Source organism: Podarcis tiliguerta (assembly GCF_965153285.1).
Source record: "Podarcis tiliguerta genome assembly, chromosome: 2".
NCBI lineage: Eukaryota > Metazoa > Chordata > Lepidosauria > Squamata > Lacertidae > Podarcis > Podarcis tiliguerta.
This window is the reverse complement of record NC_139535.1, coordinates 88,293,852-88,314,519: the sequence shown is the minus strand read 5'-3', so window position 1 is coordinate 88,314,519 and position 20,668 is coordinate 88,293,852. Positions and strand designations below refer to the sequence as shown.

General features: G+C 43.2%; 2 protein-coding genes and 1 long non-coding RNA gene across 6 annotated transcripts in view; 2 read left to right on the top strand and 1 right to left on the bottom strand.

The window, feature by feature from the left end:
• The window catches only part of RECQL5 (RecQ like helicase 5), a 48,439-nt gene that overhangs the window by 25,260 nt on the left and 2,511 nt on the right, over nt 1-20,668 (bottom strand). For all 4 annotated transcript variants that reach the window (XR_014508640.1, XM_083429869.1, XM_083429868.1 and 1 more), the window contains exons 3-8: nt 20,396-20,517; nt 18,694-19,212; nt 17,106-17,211; nt 15,655-15,766; nt 15,231-15,393; nt 14,673-14,758 (exon numbers count right to left, since the gene is read on the bottom strand). Coding sequence is in view for 3 of the 4 variants with exons in the window: in XM_083429869.1 (XP_083285995.1) it covers nt 14,673-14,758; nt 15,231-15,393; nt 15,655-15,766; nt 17,106-17,211; nt 18,694-19,212; nt 20,396-20,517 (1,108 nt within the window). In the remaining variant the exon portion in view is untranslated. The remainder of the gene's footprint in view (nt 1-14,672; nt 14,759-15,230; nt 15,394-15,654; nt 15,767-17,105; nt 17,212-18,693; nt 19,213-20,395; nt 20,518-20,668) is intronic.
• On the top strand, nt 4,169-7,391 carry SMIM5 (small integral membrane protein 5). The gene is made up of 2 exons (XM_083430524.1): nt 4,169-4,331; nt 6,107-7,391. The coding sequence occupies exons 1-2, from the start codon at nt 4,205-4,207 to the stop codon at nt 6,220-6,222; spliced, it is 243 nt and encodes an 80-aa protein (XP_083286650.1). The 5' UTR covers nt 4,169-4,204; the 3' UTR covers nt 6,223-7,391.
• LOC310672566 lies at nt 9,082-12,051 on the top strand. Its single transcript, XR_014508655.1, has 2 exons — nt 9,082-9,386; nt 11,526-12,051. It is a non-coding gene; the product is annotated as an uncharacterized lncRNA (long non-coding RNA).

Below are 20,668 nucleotides of genomic sequence, written 5' to 3'. Positions count from 1 at the left end.
CATAATAAATTTGTTAGTATTTAATGTGTCTGGTGCCACAAACTGAATTTATTTGGCATGTAACTAGTCTGCTTTGCTCACTCCTTACAGTAGGCTTACAAAAAATGCAAACTATCTACTCAACCAGCCATTGATTTCCTATGGGCCTGAAAACAATGTTATTCAGATGTCACACAAAAAATGGTTGATTGTGAAGGGAATAAGCCCAGTCTCCCTGCTGTTGAATGGGAGCGCCTGCCTCCCCACAGGTACAGCTGTGAGATTAGATGTTCACTTCAGATTTCAATTAACTAGAGTTTCGCATGATGTCGGAACTCTAACCTCTGGTTCACTTTGTCAAAGCAAGCCAGTTTCATAAACCACAGTTTGAACTTTGCGTGTTTCCAACAAACCATAGTTAACCACAGTTTGTCAGGTTCAGACACAATAAGCTGATGTTAACTGCAATCTGAAGCACAAGTGTGTGAGACCACTGGGAGGTTAGGATTGTTCCTGTCTTCATGATAACAAGTTGGAAAACAGTTACTGAATATCTCGAACATGCAATTTAAAATTCAGCGACTGGATCTCAAAACTACTTCAGGCAGGACCGTGTGGAAATGGAGGCAGAGCAGCTATGAGCCTGACTATTAATGGGCACAAACACAGCCCATCCAAAGCAGTTCAACAGCTGTCAAGTGCCAGTGGTCTCCTGCCACAGAACATATCTCCTGGGGAAAGTGATAAGAATTTCCTTGTGCAGAGCTTTTTCCTTAGAGGAAGGTGTCTGCTATGCAGTCGGGACTCAGATGGAAGCAGTCTAACAAAGCATTTAACACCCGAGAATGCCTATATTTAGCCATCTGCAATTCATCACCAGCTGACAGAGCTGCATACAGGAAAGGCAGGTATGCATCCACTGCTATACCTAAATGCTGACACTGCTCTGAACTGTAACAAGCTTTCACAAGAGCTCAAGTGTTATATAGCAGGGATGGGGAACATCTGGCCCTCCAGATGCTGTTGGACCCCAACTCCTATCAGCTCCAGCTAGCAAAGGCAAGGATGATGGGAGCTGTAGTCCAGCAATATCTGAAGGCCCCCAGGTACCCATCCTTGTGCTATAGGATTTGGGTGGGGAGATTATTCAGAGGAACAGCCTGGACAAGACCATTCTGAACAAGGAAAAGGCAGGAGCTAAACTGGAGAACTCATATGATGAACAGGCATTCTCTTAAGTCAAGGCAGATAATGCACAAGCTTCATCCCCCTCCCCGCACACAGAGTTTTTTGTAGCTCCCAAGACACCCAATATTTACTTATACTACTCCTATGGTTCCACCACTGCAATGCCAGCATGCAGAGGCTTTCTGTGGGTCTCCAAGTGGCACCCCTATTTGTCTCTTTAAACAATATTTTTAAAAAGGAAAAGAAAGAAAAGAAAATGTAAACAGAACTGTGATGCCAAAAGGATTTTGTGTCCATTTGTCCTTTACACTTTTTTGGCAATGCTGCTTTTATATTTGGGCTAGCTGCTGCTGTATTAAATGATGGGATTCTTACAGGTGAAACTGTTCATTTAGTCAATCTTTATGCAACCTGCTTTATGAATGCTTAGCAACACCTCCCATTACTTCTGCTTAGGAAGACACATGAAAATGAAGGCCCCATAGGATTGAGACATGGTTCTAGAACCACCCAAAGATAAAGTTCATGCAGAACATGCAGAATTCACAACTGTTAGAATAATCATGTACTTCAAGCACAAGGCCATCCTCAGTCAGTATGTACAAAATGGTGTGTTGAATTAGTGCCCCGATAGTGGCAATTTTCACAATATTCAATAGGCGTTGCATAACAAATCCACATTAAAAAGCAGAAAACCAACATGAATGTTTTCTGGCCACTACTTTAATCTTAAACAGCAGCAAGACAGCCAGCAGAGCTTATCTAGTGGCATGATGTATGGAATGGTAAGATAAATCAGGCATCAGTGGCTACCCTGCTGTGTTGCATTGCCTTTTCAAGCTCTTTAATAGCTATCTTGTCCTACAGCTTTAGTCACATTGTTTTCCTTCACTTGCAGAAGGGGAGTTCAGAAAGTCACATGAAGGTAAAGTTGTTAAATGAAAGGATTATTGAGCTTTTAGTAGAAATACAGTGGTACCTCGGGTTACGTACTTAATTCGTTCCGGAGGTCCGTTCTTAACCTGAAACTGTTCTTAACCTGAAGCACCACTTTAGCTAATGGGGCCTCCCGCTGCTGCTGTGCCGTTGGAGCAAGATTTCTGTTCTCATCCTGAAGCAAAGTTCTTAACCCGAGGTAATATTTCTGGGTTAGCCGAGTCTGTAATCTGAAGCGTATGTAACCCGAGGTACCACTGTATCTATTTCCAACTACAGTCATACCTCGTTGCGTTTGCTTCACGTTGCAGCTTTTCGGGTTGCGAACGTAGCAAACCCGGAAATGTATACTTCCAGGTTTCGCCGCACTCACATGCGCAAAAGCGTTCTATCGCGCTCCACATGTGTGCAGAGGCGCGGCTCTAGCTGCAGACTTTTCAGGGTGCGTACGGCACCCCGGAATGGATCATGTCCACAACTAGAGGTACCACTGTATAAACCTACAATAATTCTTGTATTTTGAGATAAGGCATCATTTACCTGCAGTCATGCAAGCAAGCCATAACTAAAAACAACTCCCAAGATTTAAACTCGCTTTCATGGGCCAAATCTCTTTCCTAAGCCAGGCATTGGCACACCCATGGAATGCTCAACTTCACACCAAACCCTGAAGGCCTGGCTCTTGCAACAGCACTGCAATGAGGTTTCAAAGCCCAAACCCTGGAAGTATGTTATGTGGCTGCTGACAACAAGGCCCAGAAGCTCTCAAAGTTTTAAGCAGACGTTAATTAGCTGCTTCAACCGAGATGAGAAAAGACCATGTATTTCTGCACACTGTTAACATGAGGGTTGGAAATCCAAAAATTGACATTTAACTTTTTTTATTTCTTAATGGTTTGTTTACGCGCATGATAAGACTACGAAAGAATAGAAAGGGGACTGTTCACACCAAATTAAATACACATTCTTATTTAATAGCTGCAGTGTTTGAAACTCCTCCAGGAATAAACTCCAGATTAAGGCACACTGTGAAAATAACGCACAGAGTATGCCTGAGTTACGTTTAAATGGGGAAAATTAATGTATTATCATTCTTAGATGTTAGACCATGGGTAGGCAAACTAAGGCCCGGGGGCCAGATGCGGCCCAACTGCCTTCTAAATCCGGCCCGCGGACGGTCAGGGAATCAGCGTATTTTTACTTGAGTAGAATGTGTGCTTTGATTTAAAATGTATCTCTGGGTTATTTGTGGGGCATAGGAATTTGTTCATTCCCCCCCCAATATAGTCCGCCCCCCCCCCACAAGGTCTGAGGGACAGTGGACCGGCCCCCTGTTGAAAAAGTTTTCTGACCCCTGTGTTAGACCTTTTAGAACACATGACAAAGCAGCCGGTGTCCAAGCAGCTCTAGAACAAAAGAAAATGATTCTCAGTGGAATAGAACTGATAATATGGAATGCTACAGCATTATGCACTTCATGTGGAACCCAGGCACTTTCTTCTGAAGGTGAAAGGAGTAGAGATATAAGCCGTTTCTTCTTTGATGGAAGATCAAAAAAACTTTGCTATAAACTTTAACTATTATGGACAAAATAGTTATGAACAATTCTGTGCAGAAGGCTTATTTATTTATTTATTTATTTATTTACTTATTTTTACACACACACACACACACACACACACTTGTAGTCTGTGGAAAGATGGGACATACATATTTTAAATAAATACCTGACATGGGCAAATATTTATGTGGAGGAAGAAATTATTCAGGAAGAAGAGCAAGATTATTGCTGTAACCTCTGAAATAATGAGAGTCAGAATTAGGGAAATCAATTTCTGATTGGCTTGAATGTACATTCTGTTTGGATGTGTCTATTAAGCCTCCTTCTGAACTGCTGTGCACATGACTAGAAAATCAAGGGCAGAGCCCTGCTAAACTTGTTTGGCTGGTGATCTCAATTTTGTTAGCGCCACAGAAAAGGCAGTTCCTTCTTGGTGTTCAGTTTATGAAAGTTAACAGTAGGAACTCTGACAAATTCTCTCTTTTGTTCTCCCCCCATCCTGTCCCCCAGTGTTACAAAACGTGGGTTAACCCAAGCAGGATGTCTTTCAAGGAATTTCAGAATGAACTCTATGCTCTTGGTAGCAAGCTATGGCTCAAGCTCGAGGGACTACCCAAGGCTGAACCTTTGGAGATTGTGTTCTTTTTCATCATCATCTTGTTCATTGGTAAGTATGAATCCTGCTTGCAACTTTCTGGGCTCATCAGATGGGTCTATTTTGTCTTTCAGGAGCTATGAATAACGTATTATTTTTTGAGCTTTTCTTTAATCGACATGGTTTCTGATTCCACAGCAATTGTGATGTTCAGGACAGTTTGAAGTAAACGTTTGTAGGAATTCAGTGAAGATCAACGCTGCTAAGTTTCACCATACAATATAAATGCTGTTTATATATGTGAATATTTGTGTGGCAGAATCAGGACTGGCAGCCAGCCCCTAGGTTCTATAGCACTTAAAAGTTTCAATCTGAACTTCATCATATGGATGGCATGGGAGCCAACATTTACAGAAATAGTTAACTCTGGGTCAAATGGTAGTGTTGCTTTGGGCTACCGTACTACAAGATTATGTAGGAGGTAGCATGTACAGTTTAGAGCTAACAGCAGAATCTCCCAGCATAAAGAGAACGAGGGCCAATTCACACATAACCTCTCATCACTTGCATTCTTAGATGAATGTATGAAGTGTGCATATCCATTGCAAAGCACCATATCCAAAGCAGTAGGGAAGCTCTGTCTGTGATAGATGTTCAAATATGAAACAGTCATCAAGTGATTAACATGCATGTGTCCAAAGATACACCAGGTGGCATGGAGCAGTTCCTGAAACAAGTGACGGGGTAATTAACAACCACAGATACTGAAGAAAGCTGGTAGATATAAAAGCAACTGTATAATGTTTCCTTCTGTTGAATTCGAAAGAAGAAAAGCCTGCTTGTGTACTGCAACAAATCCTCCCCTTGTTGGAATTGGGAAAGAGCCAGATGAGCCTAGCCTTCTTTCAGCTATAACTCTGGGCTAGCCTGAACTAAAGCTTTTTGACTAAACATGTTGAAGATTATTTCCTTTGCCCTTCACCTGCTGGTACTCCAGTTCTTTACATTAGAAATCAGCTGTACCTTTAAGAACAGCTACTACCACTCATATTCTGTTTGATTTGCAATGGGGTTTATAATCACTGTGCAGTTCACACCATCCTTTGAGAACTGTCAGTATTATTTCTGTCTCGCTGGTGTGCTAAACAGTGGCTTGTACAAGGCCTCACAATAAGTTCATGAGAGAGGTGTATAACTTGATTCCAGAGATTTCTAGTTCCAGCGCTCAGTGCCACTCCAGCGTTGGCATGATGTAAAAGGAACAGGGAACACAACCCCACACTTTGTGCTCTTTCGCCATATAGACAAAAGCCATTAGTAGTAATAGTCATTGTTCAGCAGAGTGGGTTAATGTTTGTAAGTTTGAAAGCCACGCAAAATCCTTCTCCAACCCATTACAAGAATTTCCTTTCCCAGTCTCCACTATAGCCCAAGTGTTGTTTATGTCCTTTATCCATTCCACTTCCCAGGCCTCAGAGAACCAGCTGCTTCTTCCTTTCACTCCCTCTCCCTGCCTGTATTTTCAAGGAACCCATTACCTTGACAGTGATCATGACTGCCTACTCTCCACTCCAAGCCTGGGCGCAGCTTGGAGAGCAGAAAAGCGAAGGTTACAATTAAAAACAACGAGCATAGTTTGGGCTTGTTCTAGAGCTCTTGTTATTAGCAACTCTTGCGCCCTCTAGTAATTCCAGAGGACACAAGACAATGTAAAAGCCACAACTGTCCCTTTCTGGTGAGCCTATTCATTGTATTAGCAGGTTGGGTTGTTCTAACTCCTGGCTAGCAATTCCAGAAGCTAATATTCTTTCTCTCTCTCTCTCTCTCTCTCTCTCTCTGCCTTTCAGTTATGGTACTTTCAATGATGATCATAGCTTGCAGTGTTTGCTGTGCCTGCTGCTGTAATGGAACACCTGTTCACAAGCCTAGGAGGATCCAAGTTCGGCCGGCAGACTGTGTATGAGAATGCATTAAGAAAAGGGTGTGGATGTACTGAGGAATGTGTGCAGACTGCTACCAGCTGGCAGGCACCACAATACTCTTCTACAAGATAGTGGATGAGAGCACTAAGGAAGAGCAGTGAGAAAGAGACCTCGCCTTGCCTAGGGTCTTATGCCATGGTCACTGTAGGGCACTGATGAAGTGATGGAGTTCAGTATTTCTCTCCCTGCCCCTTTGCAGACAGTTTACTATCAAAACGAAGACAACTGCATCATGGCTGAGTGAGTTAATCCATAAAAGTGTGCAAAAATGCCACAAGCAAGTTAGCCAGGATTAAGACTGTTTATACTTCTCCACCTAGTGGAGTTCCAGGAAAATGTTGAATACAAGCAGTTTGAGCCACGTGCAATGGCTCAGCAGAACAAACGACAACATAAGCAGTGTTTCCTCCTCGATGTCCAACTGTCTGCAGCCAAGAACACAAGCACAACAATACAAACAATTTCATCCTTTCACAGAAGATGGCTCGTTGTCTGTTACTGGTGCTCTTCTTCACAGTCTCTGAATCTTTTAAAAACCAATCACAACACACAGGGGTTAGTTTTTGGTTCATTGTTGTGTCAAGAATACAAGAGCATGTGATGTCTGATCAAGGTGATGGAACACTGCAGTTGGCATATGATTTCAGAGACTGTGAAGAAGAGCACCAGTAACAACTCCCCCCCCGCCCCCCATCCCTCACTGCCTCCATTAAGGAAGGAAAACTGCCAAAGAGAGCAAACAGACAACGAGCCGTCTTCTGTGAAAGGATGAAAACAAAAGGATGCCGAGCCACCAAAACACTATGTCGTTTTGCTTGCCTGCCTTAAAGAGAATATTTTCCTCTTTCAAAATATATATTACATATTTGGGTGTTTTCTTTCTCATTCAAAAAGCCTGCCTTGTTTCCATGTTACAAGGCAGTTCTTTAGTACGGTGAAAGGGGAACAACATTGTTTATATGCTTGGGGTTTGTAGTTAAATGCATTCTCTTAAATATATGTGATATGAATAATTTATATTTATGGCATTAATACATCTTATTTAAGGCAGTTTACTGGGAGAGTTTACAAAAAGAGGGACATTTTAGAGTGTTACTTTAGAGTTATTTGTGGAAAGAACATAATAAAAAAGGTTAAATTCTTCGATCCATTCATTGGTCTCTGTAGTTTAAAGTGTGCTTGTACACAGAGCTAATAAGAGACAGCGAGGGCTGGTTTATTTCAGGAAATGTGTGCAGCAGCTGGGCAAGCTAAAGCACAGCCAAGAATGAGCTGCCCAGCTACAGTTTGCAACTGAAAGGAAATCCATTTCCACAAAGGCAGACCTTGTGGACATTTGGTTTACACCCCAATGAACTTCAAAAGAGTTACATGTGTACAAGGCAAAATGAATGGAACCAACCACGTGCAAAAGGGGGAGGATTATTGCCACAATGCAATGAACTGCACAGGTGTCATTCCTAAAAGATATGTCATCTATAGCAAAGCCCCTATTCAAAAGATCAGATTAGCCCAAGTCATCAAGACCATGACCATGCACCACCAGAAGCGAACAAAGAATTATGTGAAGGATCTGACATAATTCTGCAAGTCTTACAATGTGCCGTATTTTTCACTCTATAGGACGCACTTTTGCCCCTCCAAAAATTAAGGGGAAGTGTGTGTGCGTCCTATAGAGCGAATGCAGGCTGCGCAACTAAGCCCAAAGCCAGAACAGGGAGACGGAGTACTGCACAGCACTCTGTCTCGCTGTTCTAGCTTGGGGATGGCTACGCAAAGCCTCCGCAGGGCAGCAGGGTGCCTTCACCCCAATGCCCTGCGGAGGCTACAAACGCTGTCCCCGAAGCCAGAATAGGGAGACAGAGTGCTCCGTCTTGCTGTTCTAGCTTGGGGATGGCTCCGCTACCCTGCAGAGGCTACAAACGCTATCCCCGAAGCCTCAAGCCTTTGGAGTGCAGAGAGAATACTTGTGCAGCGCTCCAAAGGCTTTGGGTCAGCGAAAGGAACCCGAAGCCTTTGGAGCGTAGCGCTTCCCCCCACCGCCAGCCCCACAAGCTCGGGGGGCAGCGGCAAGGCTGCGCACAGCCTTTGCGCTGTTCCCTGACCTGCTCTTTTGGGCTGGCGGTGGGGGAAAGCAGCGCTTCCCCCTGCCAGCCCAAAAGAGCAGGTCGAAAGGAACCTGAAGCCTCCAGAGCCCAGCGGCAACTCCTGCCACACTCCAGAGGCTTTGGGTTGCCTTCACTGAAGCCTGGAGAGTGAGAGGGGTCAGTGCGCACCGACCCCTCTCGCTCTCCAGGCTTCCAAGGTAGCCGCCTGAAGCCTCCAGAGCACAGCGGTAACTCCCGCTGCGCTCCGGAGGCTTTGGGTAGAATGCACCTTGAATGCACCTTGTTTTAGAGGGGGAGAACAAGAAAAAAATTTATTTCCTCTTCTCCCCCTCCTATGGTCCGGGTGCGTACTATAGAGCGAGAAATACGGTACTCTTATTCACAACTACTCATTAAGTTCAATTGGAGTTACCCACAGGTAAAGATCCCAGCCTAAATAATGAACTTTAATGCATACCTTCATTTTTGAAAGGGTAAACATTTAATCATTACAAACCTGCAGAAGGCAATTAATGCCCTATGTTGCTCCTGCCAGTCTTTTGTGACAGATCTACCTGCTTCCACACAATTCCTGGATCAAGCTGGGACCTTTGTAACACACAGCAGGTGGGATTCAACATAGCACTAAGTGGAGAATGCGTGCACGAAATAAGTTCCACTTGAGGAACAAGACTTTCCTGACCTTCCTCCCTCCATGAGCTCCCGAAAATGTTCTGGGGGTTCCCGCCAGTAAAATTAGTTAAGTATGGTCAAAGACCAGAAAGAAGAAACAATTTTAGCCTGCATGTTCTCCCATGTGCCTTCTCCAACTAAGCAAATATTACTGAGCTTTGGAGGTGGCTCAATCAATAATAGTACAACATGGATAAAATGAAGCCTGATTGTATAATTCAGGCTTTCAGATAAGCCTCTCCTGGCTGTGTTAATAATTTGCTAAAGTACAAACAGATATTAGACATTACACACTTTCTCTTTGCACAATTAAGGAGGTCTTCCCAGCCGACAGGTTCTAAAAAGGCAACGACATACAGCTTAAGGTGAGCAGAGTGTTCTTCTCTATTCCTACTTTTCAAAAATTTACTAGAATCATCTGTAGTGATCTGTTCGCTCTGAACAGACTGCCACAATTATTAAGTTATTCTTGTGCCACAATTACTTCCGTCATTCTATGGGAAATGGTTTAAGGGTCACTAAGGGTCCTCCAGATTACAGATGAAATTTGCACAAAGCCCATTGCTGTTTCTACTTTTATTAATCTGGCTGTACACATATATGACCTTGCTAAAGCAAACTGTTTTTATTCCAACAAGGAAGCATTATCCAAATATTTTTGCTGTGGTGCAGACAACTGGAGCGTGCCTGAGAGATTCAAACTGAGCATGGCTTTGTGTGGGAGAAATGTTACATTCCCCCTTAATCCCTCGTTTCATGCAGCATGTAGGCAAAAAGAGAGAAAACAACAAAAACCCAGAAAGCAATGATACAAATGCAGTGAAATTTAGCTGATGTTTCATTCTTTCTGCTCTCCAATTACTCCAATCTTTCTGCACAGCAGCAAATGTGAAGCGAGGGAATAATCCACATGCCCTTTTCAATGAGAACAGAACGTAGCAGGGGAATTAAAAGTACAAGCTGCTTCCAAAGAGATGTCAGGTTGCATTTAGATGTCACAACAATAGGCCTGTAAGCAGTCCAATCTGAAAGGTGATTGGAGAGATCAGTCCTCTACAATTCTAAGAGGCTTTTAAGTGGGTGAGATATTTATTTCAGCCACAGTTGCTTTGGAACTTTCTACTGGAATCTCTAAGAACAAACAAACAAAAACCTGTAACATATGAGGCATTTGACACTTTGCAGGATGCAAGTCTTTTTGAATGGATGTATGTCATCAACTGAAATGCTAATACAGGCATAGGCAAACTTGGCCCTCCAGATGTTTTGGCACTACAACTCCCATCATCCCTAGCTAACAGGACCAGTGGTCAGGGATGATGGGAATTGTAGCCTCAAAACATCTGGAGGGCCGAGTTTGCCTGTGCTAATATGTGAAATTTCATGGTGAGCTCCAAAAAGAAAGGAACTGTATAGAAATTTGCAAGGAGGTAAAGGGCTATTCTGTTTAGCACCACCATTTGGTCACAAGAAATTAACAATAATGACAGCCAAGTGAGGCGGGGAGAAAAGTCCATCCGGTCTGCCTTCAGTAGAAACCATTTCTGGATGTGATAGCGTAAAAGTGCAGGAACTCAAAGAAGGAGTGGAGTGCTGCTTCCTGTTGCTTCTATCCTCTATTAATTTCTTTACTTCATTTCAACATTTTTCTAGTGCCAGCTACATTATAGAGTGGGGCAGCAAGTTCTGCAGATCTGTTTACAGATAACAAGTCTGAACACTCTTAATGTGGAATGCAAGCCTTGAATTCACTTCTATTTCTGGTGACTTAAGACTCAAATTTTTGAAAATGTTATTTGAGCAGACGCCTAGATTTCTCGGCATACACATCCGTATTAAAGTAAACCCCCTCCACTTAAATGGAACGACACTTTAGCTAGAATCATAGAATTGTAGAGCTGGAAGGGAACCTGAGGGTCATCTACTCCAATCCTATGTCAGGGCCTTTTCTATTTCAGCATCTTTTTATGTACAGAATGCAATGGAAGTTGAGGATTTCCAGTAACGGCACCCAGCTGTTAAAAGCAGCAGAATCAGCAGGAGTAGCTGCAAATGCAGCAAGGTGCAGAATGAGCAAACAATTGAAAATAACCTTGCTAACTTCTATATATATTTATGGTGACTAATTCCTGTATCTGTGAATTGATGTAATAGTCAATTATGTTTCTACAACGTAAAGAATGTGTGTTTCTGTATCTCTCAGAAGACAATAGCAGCAATATACAACAAGTTGAAACTTGAATCTCTCCGTGCCAAAAGTATTTTTCTTTTCCTAGACACCTTAACCTCTGGCAAGCATATTCAAATACAGGGGAGCCCTTAATAAAACCCACCAACCCTGACTCATGGAAATTTGGCCAAACAAGGCCCCTGAAGCCTTTTAAAAAGAGTGGCTAAGGGGACCAGGCACCTCTGCTCCCAATAGAAGTTGACACTGTCCTAGTGATGCTGCTCCTATTCCAGTGGTCTATGTATTAAATGCACATATTGTTTTAATTCTCCAGGGCCTGGCAACAATGTCCACTTCAATACAAACTGCTTCTCAAGACATTCTAAAACATCTGAAAACTCGGATTCTGTCAGATGACTGGGCTCTTGGGGGACTGGTAGTAATAGCTTCATTTGTCATGGTTATCATTGCACTCCTGTTGTTTGCTGCCATCTTTGGCTGCTGCTCAGCTCCAAGGAATAAATCTGGCCCCATATAAAACAGCAAGAGCAGCCTTGTCTGTGGAATCTGAAGAATGCTGAAGTGGGACCAAGAAGGGGGAAGTATTGTTGCTTCTTGACACCCCTGTTTCACATGTACAAGTGAACATACTACAGAGGAAATTTGGCACTGTTCAAAGGTACACAACCAGCTTCCACACGAGGCCTGACACCAAATGAAATCAGCATTAAAGAAGCATGTCCCTGAGCAGGTCTGATTTACAACTAACTACTTCTAGCAAAGGAAGTGACAAAAAATTGTTTAAGAAAACTGACATGTAAGAATTTGAAAATTCAAAGAATGTTCAGTTTTCCTTGAAATTGTACATTTGTCTTTCTTCTTTTGCAACCAGTATAAGTATAGATAATCTAATCAATAGTGAAACTAAATGAGCTGTATTTTTAAAATGCATCCACGTGAATCCCTTCCCCCAATTCTTATTTTATTTCCATAATCTTCCAAAGAGAGCTGGCTGATAGAGCTGAGCCAAAGGGTGGAGGAATAATGCCCATTTCATTAAAATCTTCAATATAATTGATGATCCTCTTCCTTTTAGAGATGTTTCAGGCTGCTTCAAAAGGGTTGAAAAATCACTTTGCTTGTTAGTAATACTTGAATAGAAAGGATGACCAGGATAGAACACATTGCTCTCTCTAAATGAGATTCTTCTGTCACTAGAGAGTTTAGGCACAGGCAAACTTGGTCGTCCAGATGTTTAGGGACTACAACTCCCATCATCCCTAGCTAACAGGACCAGTGGTCAGGGATGATGGGAATTGTAGTCCCAAAATATCTGGAGGGCTGAGTTTGCCTATGCCTGACCTAACCAAATCGGATTGGCTACTTAGCATTGTAATATCAGCACATGAACCCTAAACAGCTAGAATATCTCAAGGTTTGGAGGAGCGACCTTGAAGCAACAGTAGAAAGGGAAAACAGTAGCTATAATCATCCAGCACTCTCATATGAATTCAGGCAGCCAACACCGAAAACTATAAGAACTGAACTCAAGGATTATATTATAAACTACTTGTCTTAAATAGTTTAGGGATATTTTGTTTCAACCAAAACACAATTATTTCAAAATTTTAGACCAGGGACGTCCAAATTCTCATATCATACTCTGCCATGGAACACATGGGCCGCCCCCTGCCTTGTCGCACGGGGTGGAGTGGGGTGGGGTGGGAGTGAGGCCAAATTTTGACACCCCACCAACCCTCACGCTGTCTTCCCAAAGCCCAGCACCTCACTTACCCAGCTTGAGGGGGGGCATCAAATGTTGTTGAGTGCCGCCGGGTGCTTCAACACCCTGTTTTAGACCATGCATAAGTCAAAAAAGGTAACCTTACTTTAGAATGCCTGACCAATTTGTCTTCAAAATACATATTCTATGCTGGAATAGCTCTGTTGGTAGAGCATCAGACTCTTAATCTCAGAGCTATGGGTTTGAACCCCGCTAAATTCACATTACGAGATTCAGACTATGGAACCAAGAGATTACAGTTATACAGGATAAGAAACTCAAAATAAGGAACTATGGCCTTCTACCTGTCCCCTTATTCTATTTTAATAGCAACTTAACGCAATAGCAGTCTGCATCACAAGAAAGCTGTCAAGCATTTTTATTTGCTCCTACCGTATGATCATACCTGTAGTAGGGTATCTGCGTTACATTATGGGCATATCTACATTTGCCTACTTAGCTAAATATATATCACTCTTTTCTCTCCAAAAATAAGCCAGCGACAGCTTCAGCATAGCATTTTGTTTCAAGTACAGAGTTCTCAATTTAGTACAGGTTGCAATTTGTGTAGTGGTTACGTGTCTGTAATTAGGGACCCCTGCTGGACATGTGCATATTGAACTGTGTCAGGTCGGCCACGGGCATGGACGACCCCCAGGCAAATGACAGGAACGTTTCCAGCCTGTCCCTCCCATCAGCATGCAGCTCTAGGGAGTTCTGACAGCCTTCCCTGACAATTTAGAGTGACTCATGCCTTGGAGACACTGAGCACACATCCAGAGTCCAGCAAAGATAAAACGCAGTCAGAGCTAGGCTGGGGTTGTAAGCACTAAGCTACTTTATTAAGCATAAGGCAGAACAAAAGAAAACATGTCTCCTCTCTCTGGTCTTCCTCAGAGAGAAGTCAGAAGTGAAAGCAAAAACAAATGGAAGCAGAGTACAGTAAACATCCGCTCCCATGATTCCAACAGTTGGTGCTGGAATGCATAACACAGACATGCGATGAACCAATCCTACACAATATCTGCACAGTGAGAGGAATAGAAACCCAACAGGCTGCAGTCAACTAAATAGTTTCGCTAGCAGGAACCAATGCAGTGAGACTCCCCGCCCTCCCCATATCTCTTTGGGAGGTTGGGAGAAACCCCAGAAGAGTGCACAGGGATGGGAGAGAGGAAATTGTTCCGTTTGGCAAGCAGGAAAGCTTGCACTCATGGAACGACCATAATAGTACTGCAATGAATTCCATCCAAAATATCCAACTCTCTAAAGGGCTGACCATTCCAAACTTCTATGCAAAGTTTCACAACCAATGGACCACCATACATCACAGGAGGCAGCTTCATGACGAAACAATATTCAATTAGAATTATTTCTACATCAAGCCATTAGGTTTCATATTGCCTTTCTTTTCAAAGAAGTTAAAGCTAGTAAGAGGTTCCAAAAATACAGTAATATGTAGAATAGATTTCCTACCAGAAATCTGGTAAACATTCCTACCAGAAATTTCCTACCAGAAACCTTTAGCAGAAATCTGGTAAACATAATACAACATGGGCCATTTGTGCTACCACATACACATAAACCTCCATTATGAGATCAGTCTATCATGCTGCATTTCCACGTCATAAAAAGCAAAGCCCTCAAGATTCCAACCACTAGAAAACAAATATATGTTTCTCCAATCCATCAACCTACCCCAGTTCTTCAGAGAAGGCCACCATAGCATCAAAGTCTTTCAACATAGCTTTACTGGAGTCTTTCCATCTGGAGCCTCGCTTTTCCTGAAGAAAGGTAAAAACAAATAAGCAAAACCACTTATTTTTAGAAACACTGTGTTCAAAAGCAAGCTTTCTTTCAGAACTACGCCTCTTTCCTCTAGTTACATTCAACTCTGTAGGAGTGCTACACATAGGTAAAACCACAAACTTTTGTGCACCTCAGTGCAACCAAACCTTAATATTACATTTTTCATCCTAATGTTGCCTCCAGTACTTCTCTAATGCAGCAACAAATGACTCCATATGTAGCCCCTCTGAAGTGACAGTAGGGAAATCTAAAGGTCTCTATACTGCCACGTATTTAGTAAAATGTATATCTTCCTCTTAATTAGCATGTGAAAGGACCTCACAAAATTAAAATTACATACAATTACACTACATCAATGCAAGAGCATAATATATAGTTCACTGTAATCAAAGGACTATTAGCTAAGGCACGTGAACTGCATTGAACCATGTCACACAAGGTTCTCACCTGCAACGTAGCAAGTTCCTTCTTGATCAGGAAGCTGATTTGATCCCTGTCATCCCGCGAGTAATAGAGGCGACAGCTGGATGGCTTTCCATCTCTCCCAGCCCTTCCGGACTCCTGGTAATACCCAGCTATAGATTGTGCAAGATTCCAATGTGCAACAAATCTGCATGGTGTAAGACAATTAAGCTATTACTTTCAAATCCCTATCTGAACAAAACTAGAACTGCAGACAAATCCCAGACCAACCTAAGCATACGAAAAAAGAGAGACCACTCTGTGAGAAGCCCAATTTTTGCTGTTAATTACACCCTTCTGTTAAGAGGGACAGGCAAGGAAATATAGTGGTACCAGGTTCTTCCAGATGTTGAGCAAATATATATTGAACAATCAGTATGCATCGCCCATTTGGGATCACTTCACACACCTGACATTAGCTTTGTCAACTCCCATTCCAAAACTGATAGTAGCAACAATAACTGGAACCTTCTCCTCCATCCATTCATTCTGAACCGATGTTCTATCTGCTACTTTCAGTCCTGAGAAGAAGCAAAAGACAAGAGTGTGATACCAGCAGGAAGAACCTCTGCTCTTACCGTCATCACCAAGGGGCAAACCACACCAACCTATCAGTCCCTAGTTGTCTTTGAATCCCTCTACCTGCCTACTTCTCCTATCCTGTTTTGCCAGCATATGTGAGGGGAATCCAAGACCTAAAACAGAATTCTCAAGGTCTGAGGATGGAGTCTAACTCCATAAGCTCCCAAGACTATGTGTACTCAGATCCCCAAACCTCCTTCAGACACAAAAGGGAATAAAAATGTGGTCCGTAAAGCACTGTGATTAGCAGGGAAGCAATGAGGCTTCCAGTTTGGCCAGGCAGAAGAATTAGAAGTCCTGCTTGGGTCAACAGAGCAGCACCTACAGCCTGTGACACTCTAGGACCCAGCTCCTGATGGCAGGGAGCACGTGTTAGAGTATACATTCCAGTTCCTTGCATAGCTGCCTGTGATCCCAACCTAGTACTGACAAGAAGTATCATCGAAAAAGCAGTACAGAACAAGTTTAGAAGCCAAGTATGAGACGTTTTCCCTTGGAACTCATGTGTGGGGAAACTAAAGCAAAGTTGAGTGCAAAGGGCTTCAGGGAAAGTCAATACACCAGAAGTACTCAATTTAGCAACACTTTTGGCATTAATTCAAACATCCAGTTGCAAGCCAAATAAAAAGGGGAAAGGGAAGAAGGTAGTGGATTGAGATAAGCGTTCAGAAATGGCAGAAGAAACAGGAGGACTAGGAAGAGAAGCGTGGGAGAATCATGAGGCAAAGAAAAGCAAGCCGGAGCAGAGAAGTTTGGGGGAGGTCCAGGAAAGGAGAAATTACAATAAGAAAGCACATAGAGAAAAGGGACTAGGAGAAAGGGAGCTGGGCTAAAGTTAACTAGGAATAGAAAGGAATGCTGGGGTATGGCAATCATTCACACACATCAGCCTCCCCAAACCCAGTGTCTCCCAGGTGCTATGGATTATAACCCCCATCATATCTAACCATTGGCCATGCTGAAGAGAGGTGCAGTCCAGAACAGATGCAGGACTTTGCCACTCCCTCTGGCCCTGAATTTTGAGCGACCTGAAATCTTACCCCTGACATAATGATCTGGCAGGATAATAAGGCTCCTGTGCTTTGGAATGGACTCTATTCAGCAAGATCATATCAGTGTGGTACTAAATTTGCATTCTAAAGAACATATTAAAGAAAAACAAGTCAAGACCGGGCTTTACAACCCACAGTATACTGACTGGACCCTGAGGCTAGAATAAAGAACTCTTTTGCATACTTAAAAAATGCTTACGAATCAAAGTAACACAGCTTTTTCTACCTGCATGATATGCCTTGGAGTTGACTCCTCTGTAGCTAAGTTCAATAGCCACTTGTTCACATACTTCTCTCTTCCTGCAGTAGACAATTCCGCAGCCTGAGTAGCGCTACACAGGGGGAGGAAGAGTAGGCAACATAAATCAAAGTGTCATAAGGAAACCTATTAATGTTATTAAGAGCTGGTATAGATCCAAGGTATCAAGAAGAACAAAACAACGGGTGGTATTCAACTGCCACATCCCTGTCAGCAAAAGGATTTCCACTTGTGCAACAGCACTTTCCCTCTTTTCCACACAAACAGAAATCCTTGTGCTGACAGAACAAGAAATTTAGTGCTGTGATGGATTCCAGCCAGTGGTAATAGCCTTTCATATGCATGCCTTATGGTCAGCATTGTACATATTTTATGCAGGAATTTCATAGAAGGGAACATGCAATCCAATGAAATCAACTCTCTTGAGAATCTCAGATTTAACTCTTCCTCTTCTCCCTTAAAAGAAATGCTTTAAAAATGTATGAACTACAATAAACACTAAATCCACACAAGGGCTTCTGGTCCTTAAATTCTATGAATGACTCTGACAGATCTCTCAATCCTACCTTCGCAGTGAATGACAGCATTGCTTTACAAGCAAAGCCTCTGATCCTTGGGATACCAGGATGCCAAATTAGTGAGGGGTTCTGAAGAGATTAACAGGGTAAAAGATGGGCACTTATCCAGTGGGTGCCCTTACGATGCTTGCTGGCTGGAAATGGAGGCTATGGCAGCACTGGACAGAGTTGCTTCAACTCCCCTGTGCAAGGTGTCCATGAGCCCTTGCTGAGGGACATTATTAAAGAATTTGGCCTGCTAGTCCATTGGCAGAGTTTGGAGCTGGGCTGCCAGGAGAGGTGGTGGCTTTCTTCTCTGAAGCAGCTCAGTGACTGCAGAGTGAGAGAGCATGCTGAGTGCTGCACATGCCCAGTGTGGTCCCCCACGCCACCCCCGTTGCCACTCCCTTTGCCGGTGAGCAGAGCACCACCGTCTACTTGGAGACGTCTACTCACTACTCTTGAATCTGCTTGCTACTCTGGGCAGCTATCTCCCTCTCTTGATGGGGGATGCAAGGGGCTCAGGGAGATCGTTTGCTACCCTGGGCAGCTGTCCCCTGTCAGCTGGAGGCTGTGCAAACTGGAGGATCATACAGCGCTGGGCACCATCACAACACCCAATGCTCTAAAAGCATTATAATCTCTCCCTGTCCCTGTATACGCCTAAGGACTATAAGCAACTGCCAAGCAGTAGCCCAGGAGCAACCACATTGCCCTGCTTTTCTCTAGAAGGCAGAGCCCAAAGCTAAAAGGTTCCTCCTTTCTAGACAAGACAAAGGTTGTATTTTTCCCTGATTGGCCTTGCCTTTTTCCCAAGTGGAGTTAACGGTTTACCATCTGCTCTGCTGATCGAGAATCCCCTTTCATTCATCCCCTGCCCCAATGAAGTTAAGTTTTAGGAAATATATTCCAATCCACTTAAAACGAAAGCTGCCTAGAGTAAGACAGACAGGGGAGAAAACTTTAAAAACAAAATCTTTCCTACAGATTTAACTCACCCCGGAGTCATTCTTCTGCCCAAGACACTTCAGACAGAACTGTTTCAGGTTTTCATACGGATCCGTTAAGGTATCTTTATATTGCACATCATAGAACAGGTTGGACCTGAAGCAAGGTGTTTTGAAAGTGGCAACAGGCCTCTTTAGCTTAAGCGATGCAATAATATCATCTTGGACCTGTTTAGTGGCTGTGGCCGTCAGGGCTATGCATGGAGTGTTGGGTATTTGACCGCGCAAAGAGCCAAGTCTCAGGTAGTCTGGTCGGAAGTCGTGCCCCCACTGAGAAACACAGTGAGCCTCATCAACTATTAGGTAGGAAAGGAGGTTTCGAGACACTAGAACCTTCAGGGTAGGCTGAAAGGAAGAGGAAGCTGCCATCTCTGGTGTGATGTAGAGGAGCTTTATCTGAGGCTTGTCACACATCAAGTCAGCTAAGATGGCCTTTTTCTCCTGAGCAGAAATCTTGGAGTTAAGAGAGCTGGCTTTCACTCTGAGCAAGAGCAAATGGTCCACTTGGTCCTGTGAAAGAAAAAAGAGCAAGGCGCTTAGAGGAAAGCATCCTTCTACCAAAATAGCTGTCATACAGATATATTCCTAATCAATCAGGCTTTACCACCAGCCCTGTAGTTTGCAAAAAACATCTCCCTGTTATATTTATTTTAAAGACTTAAAATATTGTTCTTTTACAGAAACTGGTTGTAATTAGGCAGCCCAACATAATCAAATGACAAGACTGTCAGTCTCTAGTCTATTTCATTAGCAATGATAATTTTACAATGTCTGGCAATCAATTTGTTTCTCTGAGGTAGTGAAGTTCAAGAAACCATATTAGTTTACTTTCGAGAACAGGGAATCGTGTCAATATATTGCATTTTTATCTGCATAACAGATACATAAAAAAAACCAGAATAATCTTCTTCACTCCAATACATTAAGAATATTAGGAATTATTATAAAAAGGATTATTTCTATCAGGTTATATAGCACACCACTGAATTACCGTATTTTTCACTCTATAGGACGCACTTTTTCCCCTCCAAAAATTAAGGGGAAATGTGTGTGCGTCCTATAGAGCGAATGCAGGCTGCGCCGCTAAGCCGAAAGGCAGAACAGGGAGACGGAGCGCTGCGGAGGGCTCCATCTTGCTGTTCTAGCTTGGGGACGGCTGCGCGCAAAGCCTCTCCAGGACAGCGGGGTGCCTTGACCCCGCTCTCTTGCAGAGGCTAGCAAGGCTGTTCCCAAGCCAGAACAGCGAGACGGAGGGCTCCGTCTCACTCTTCTAGCTTGGGCATGACTGCGCGCAAAGCCTCTGCAGGGCAGCAGGGCGCTGCACTCCAAAGGCTTCAGGGATCTTTGAGGCTGGGGGTGGGGGGAAGCGCTGCTTCCCCCCACCGCCCGCTCCACACGCTCGGCTGAATGCACCTTGAACGGACCTTGTTTAAGAGGGGGAGAACAAGGGAAAAAATTTTATTCCCCTGTTCTCCCCCTCCTATGGTCCGGTGCGTCCAATAGAGCGAAAAATACGGTATACACTAACATAACTATGATCTGTGTTTGGTCAACTTGACACCACAGATGAGGTGGATTCAGCTAATATGGTACCTATTCTATTTCAATCATCTCAAATTTTACTTTTTTGATTATAAGCAAGACACAACAGGTTCTTCAAGATTCCATTCTTTCTTACAATAAGAGGTATTACCTGAATCAGTGAAATTAAAGGTGAAATTACAATAGTGATTCCTGTTGCCAGGACTGCTGGAAGCTGGTAGCACAGGGATTTCCCTGCGCCAGTGGGCATGCATACAAAGACATCCTTCTCCCCTGCAAAGGCAACAGTGCAGCAATCAAGGCTTTTTAAAAAACAAATATATTCATCTGCATTTCTGGGCTGGGGGCATGGACACTAAGTGTTTTGGGGAAAGCTGATAACATTCACAAAATATCTATATAAACATTGTGCTGGCAAGACAAT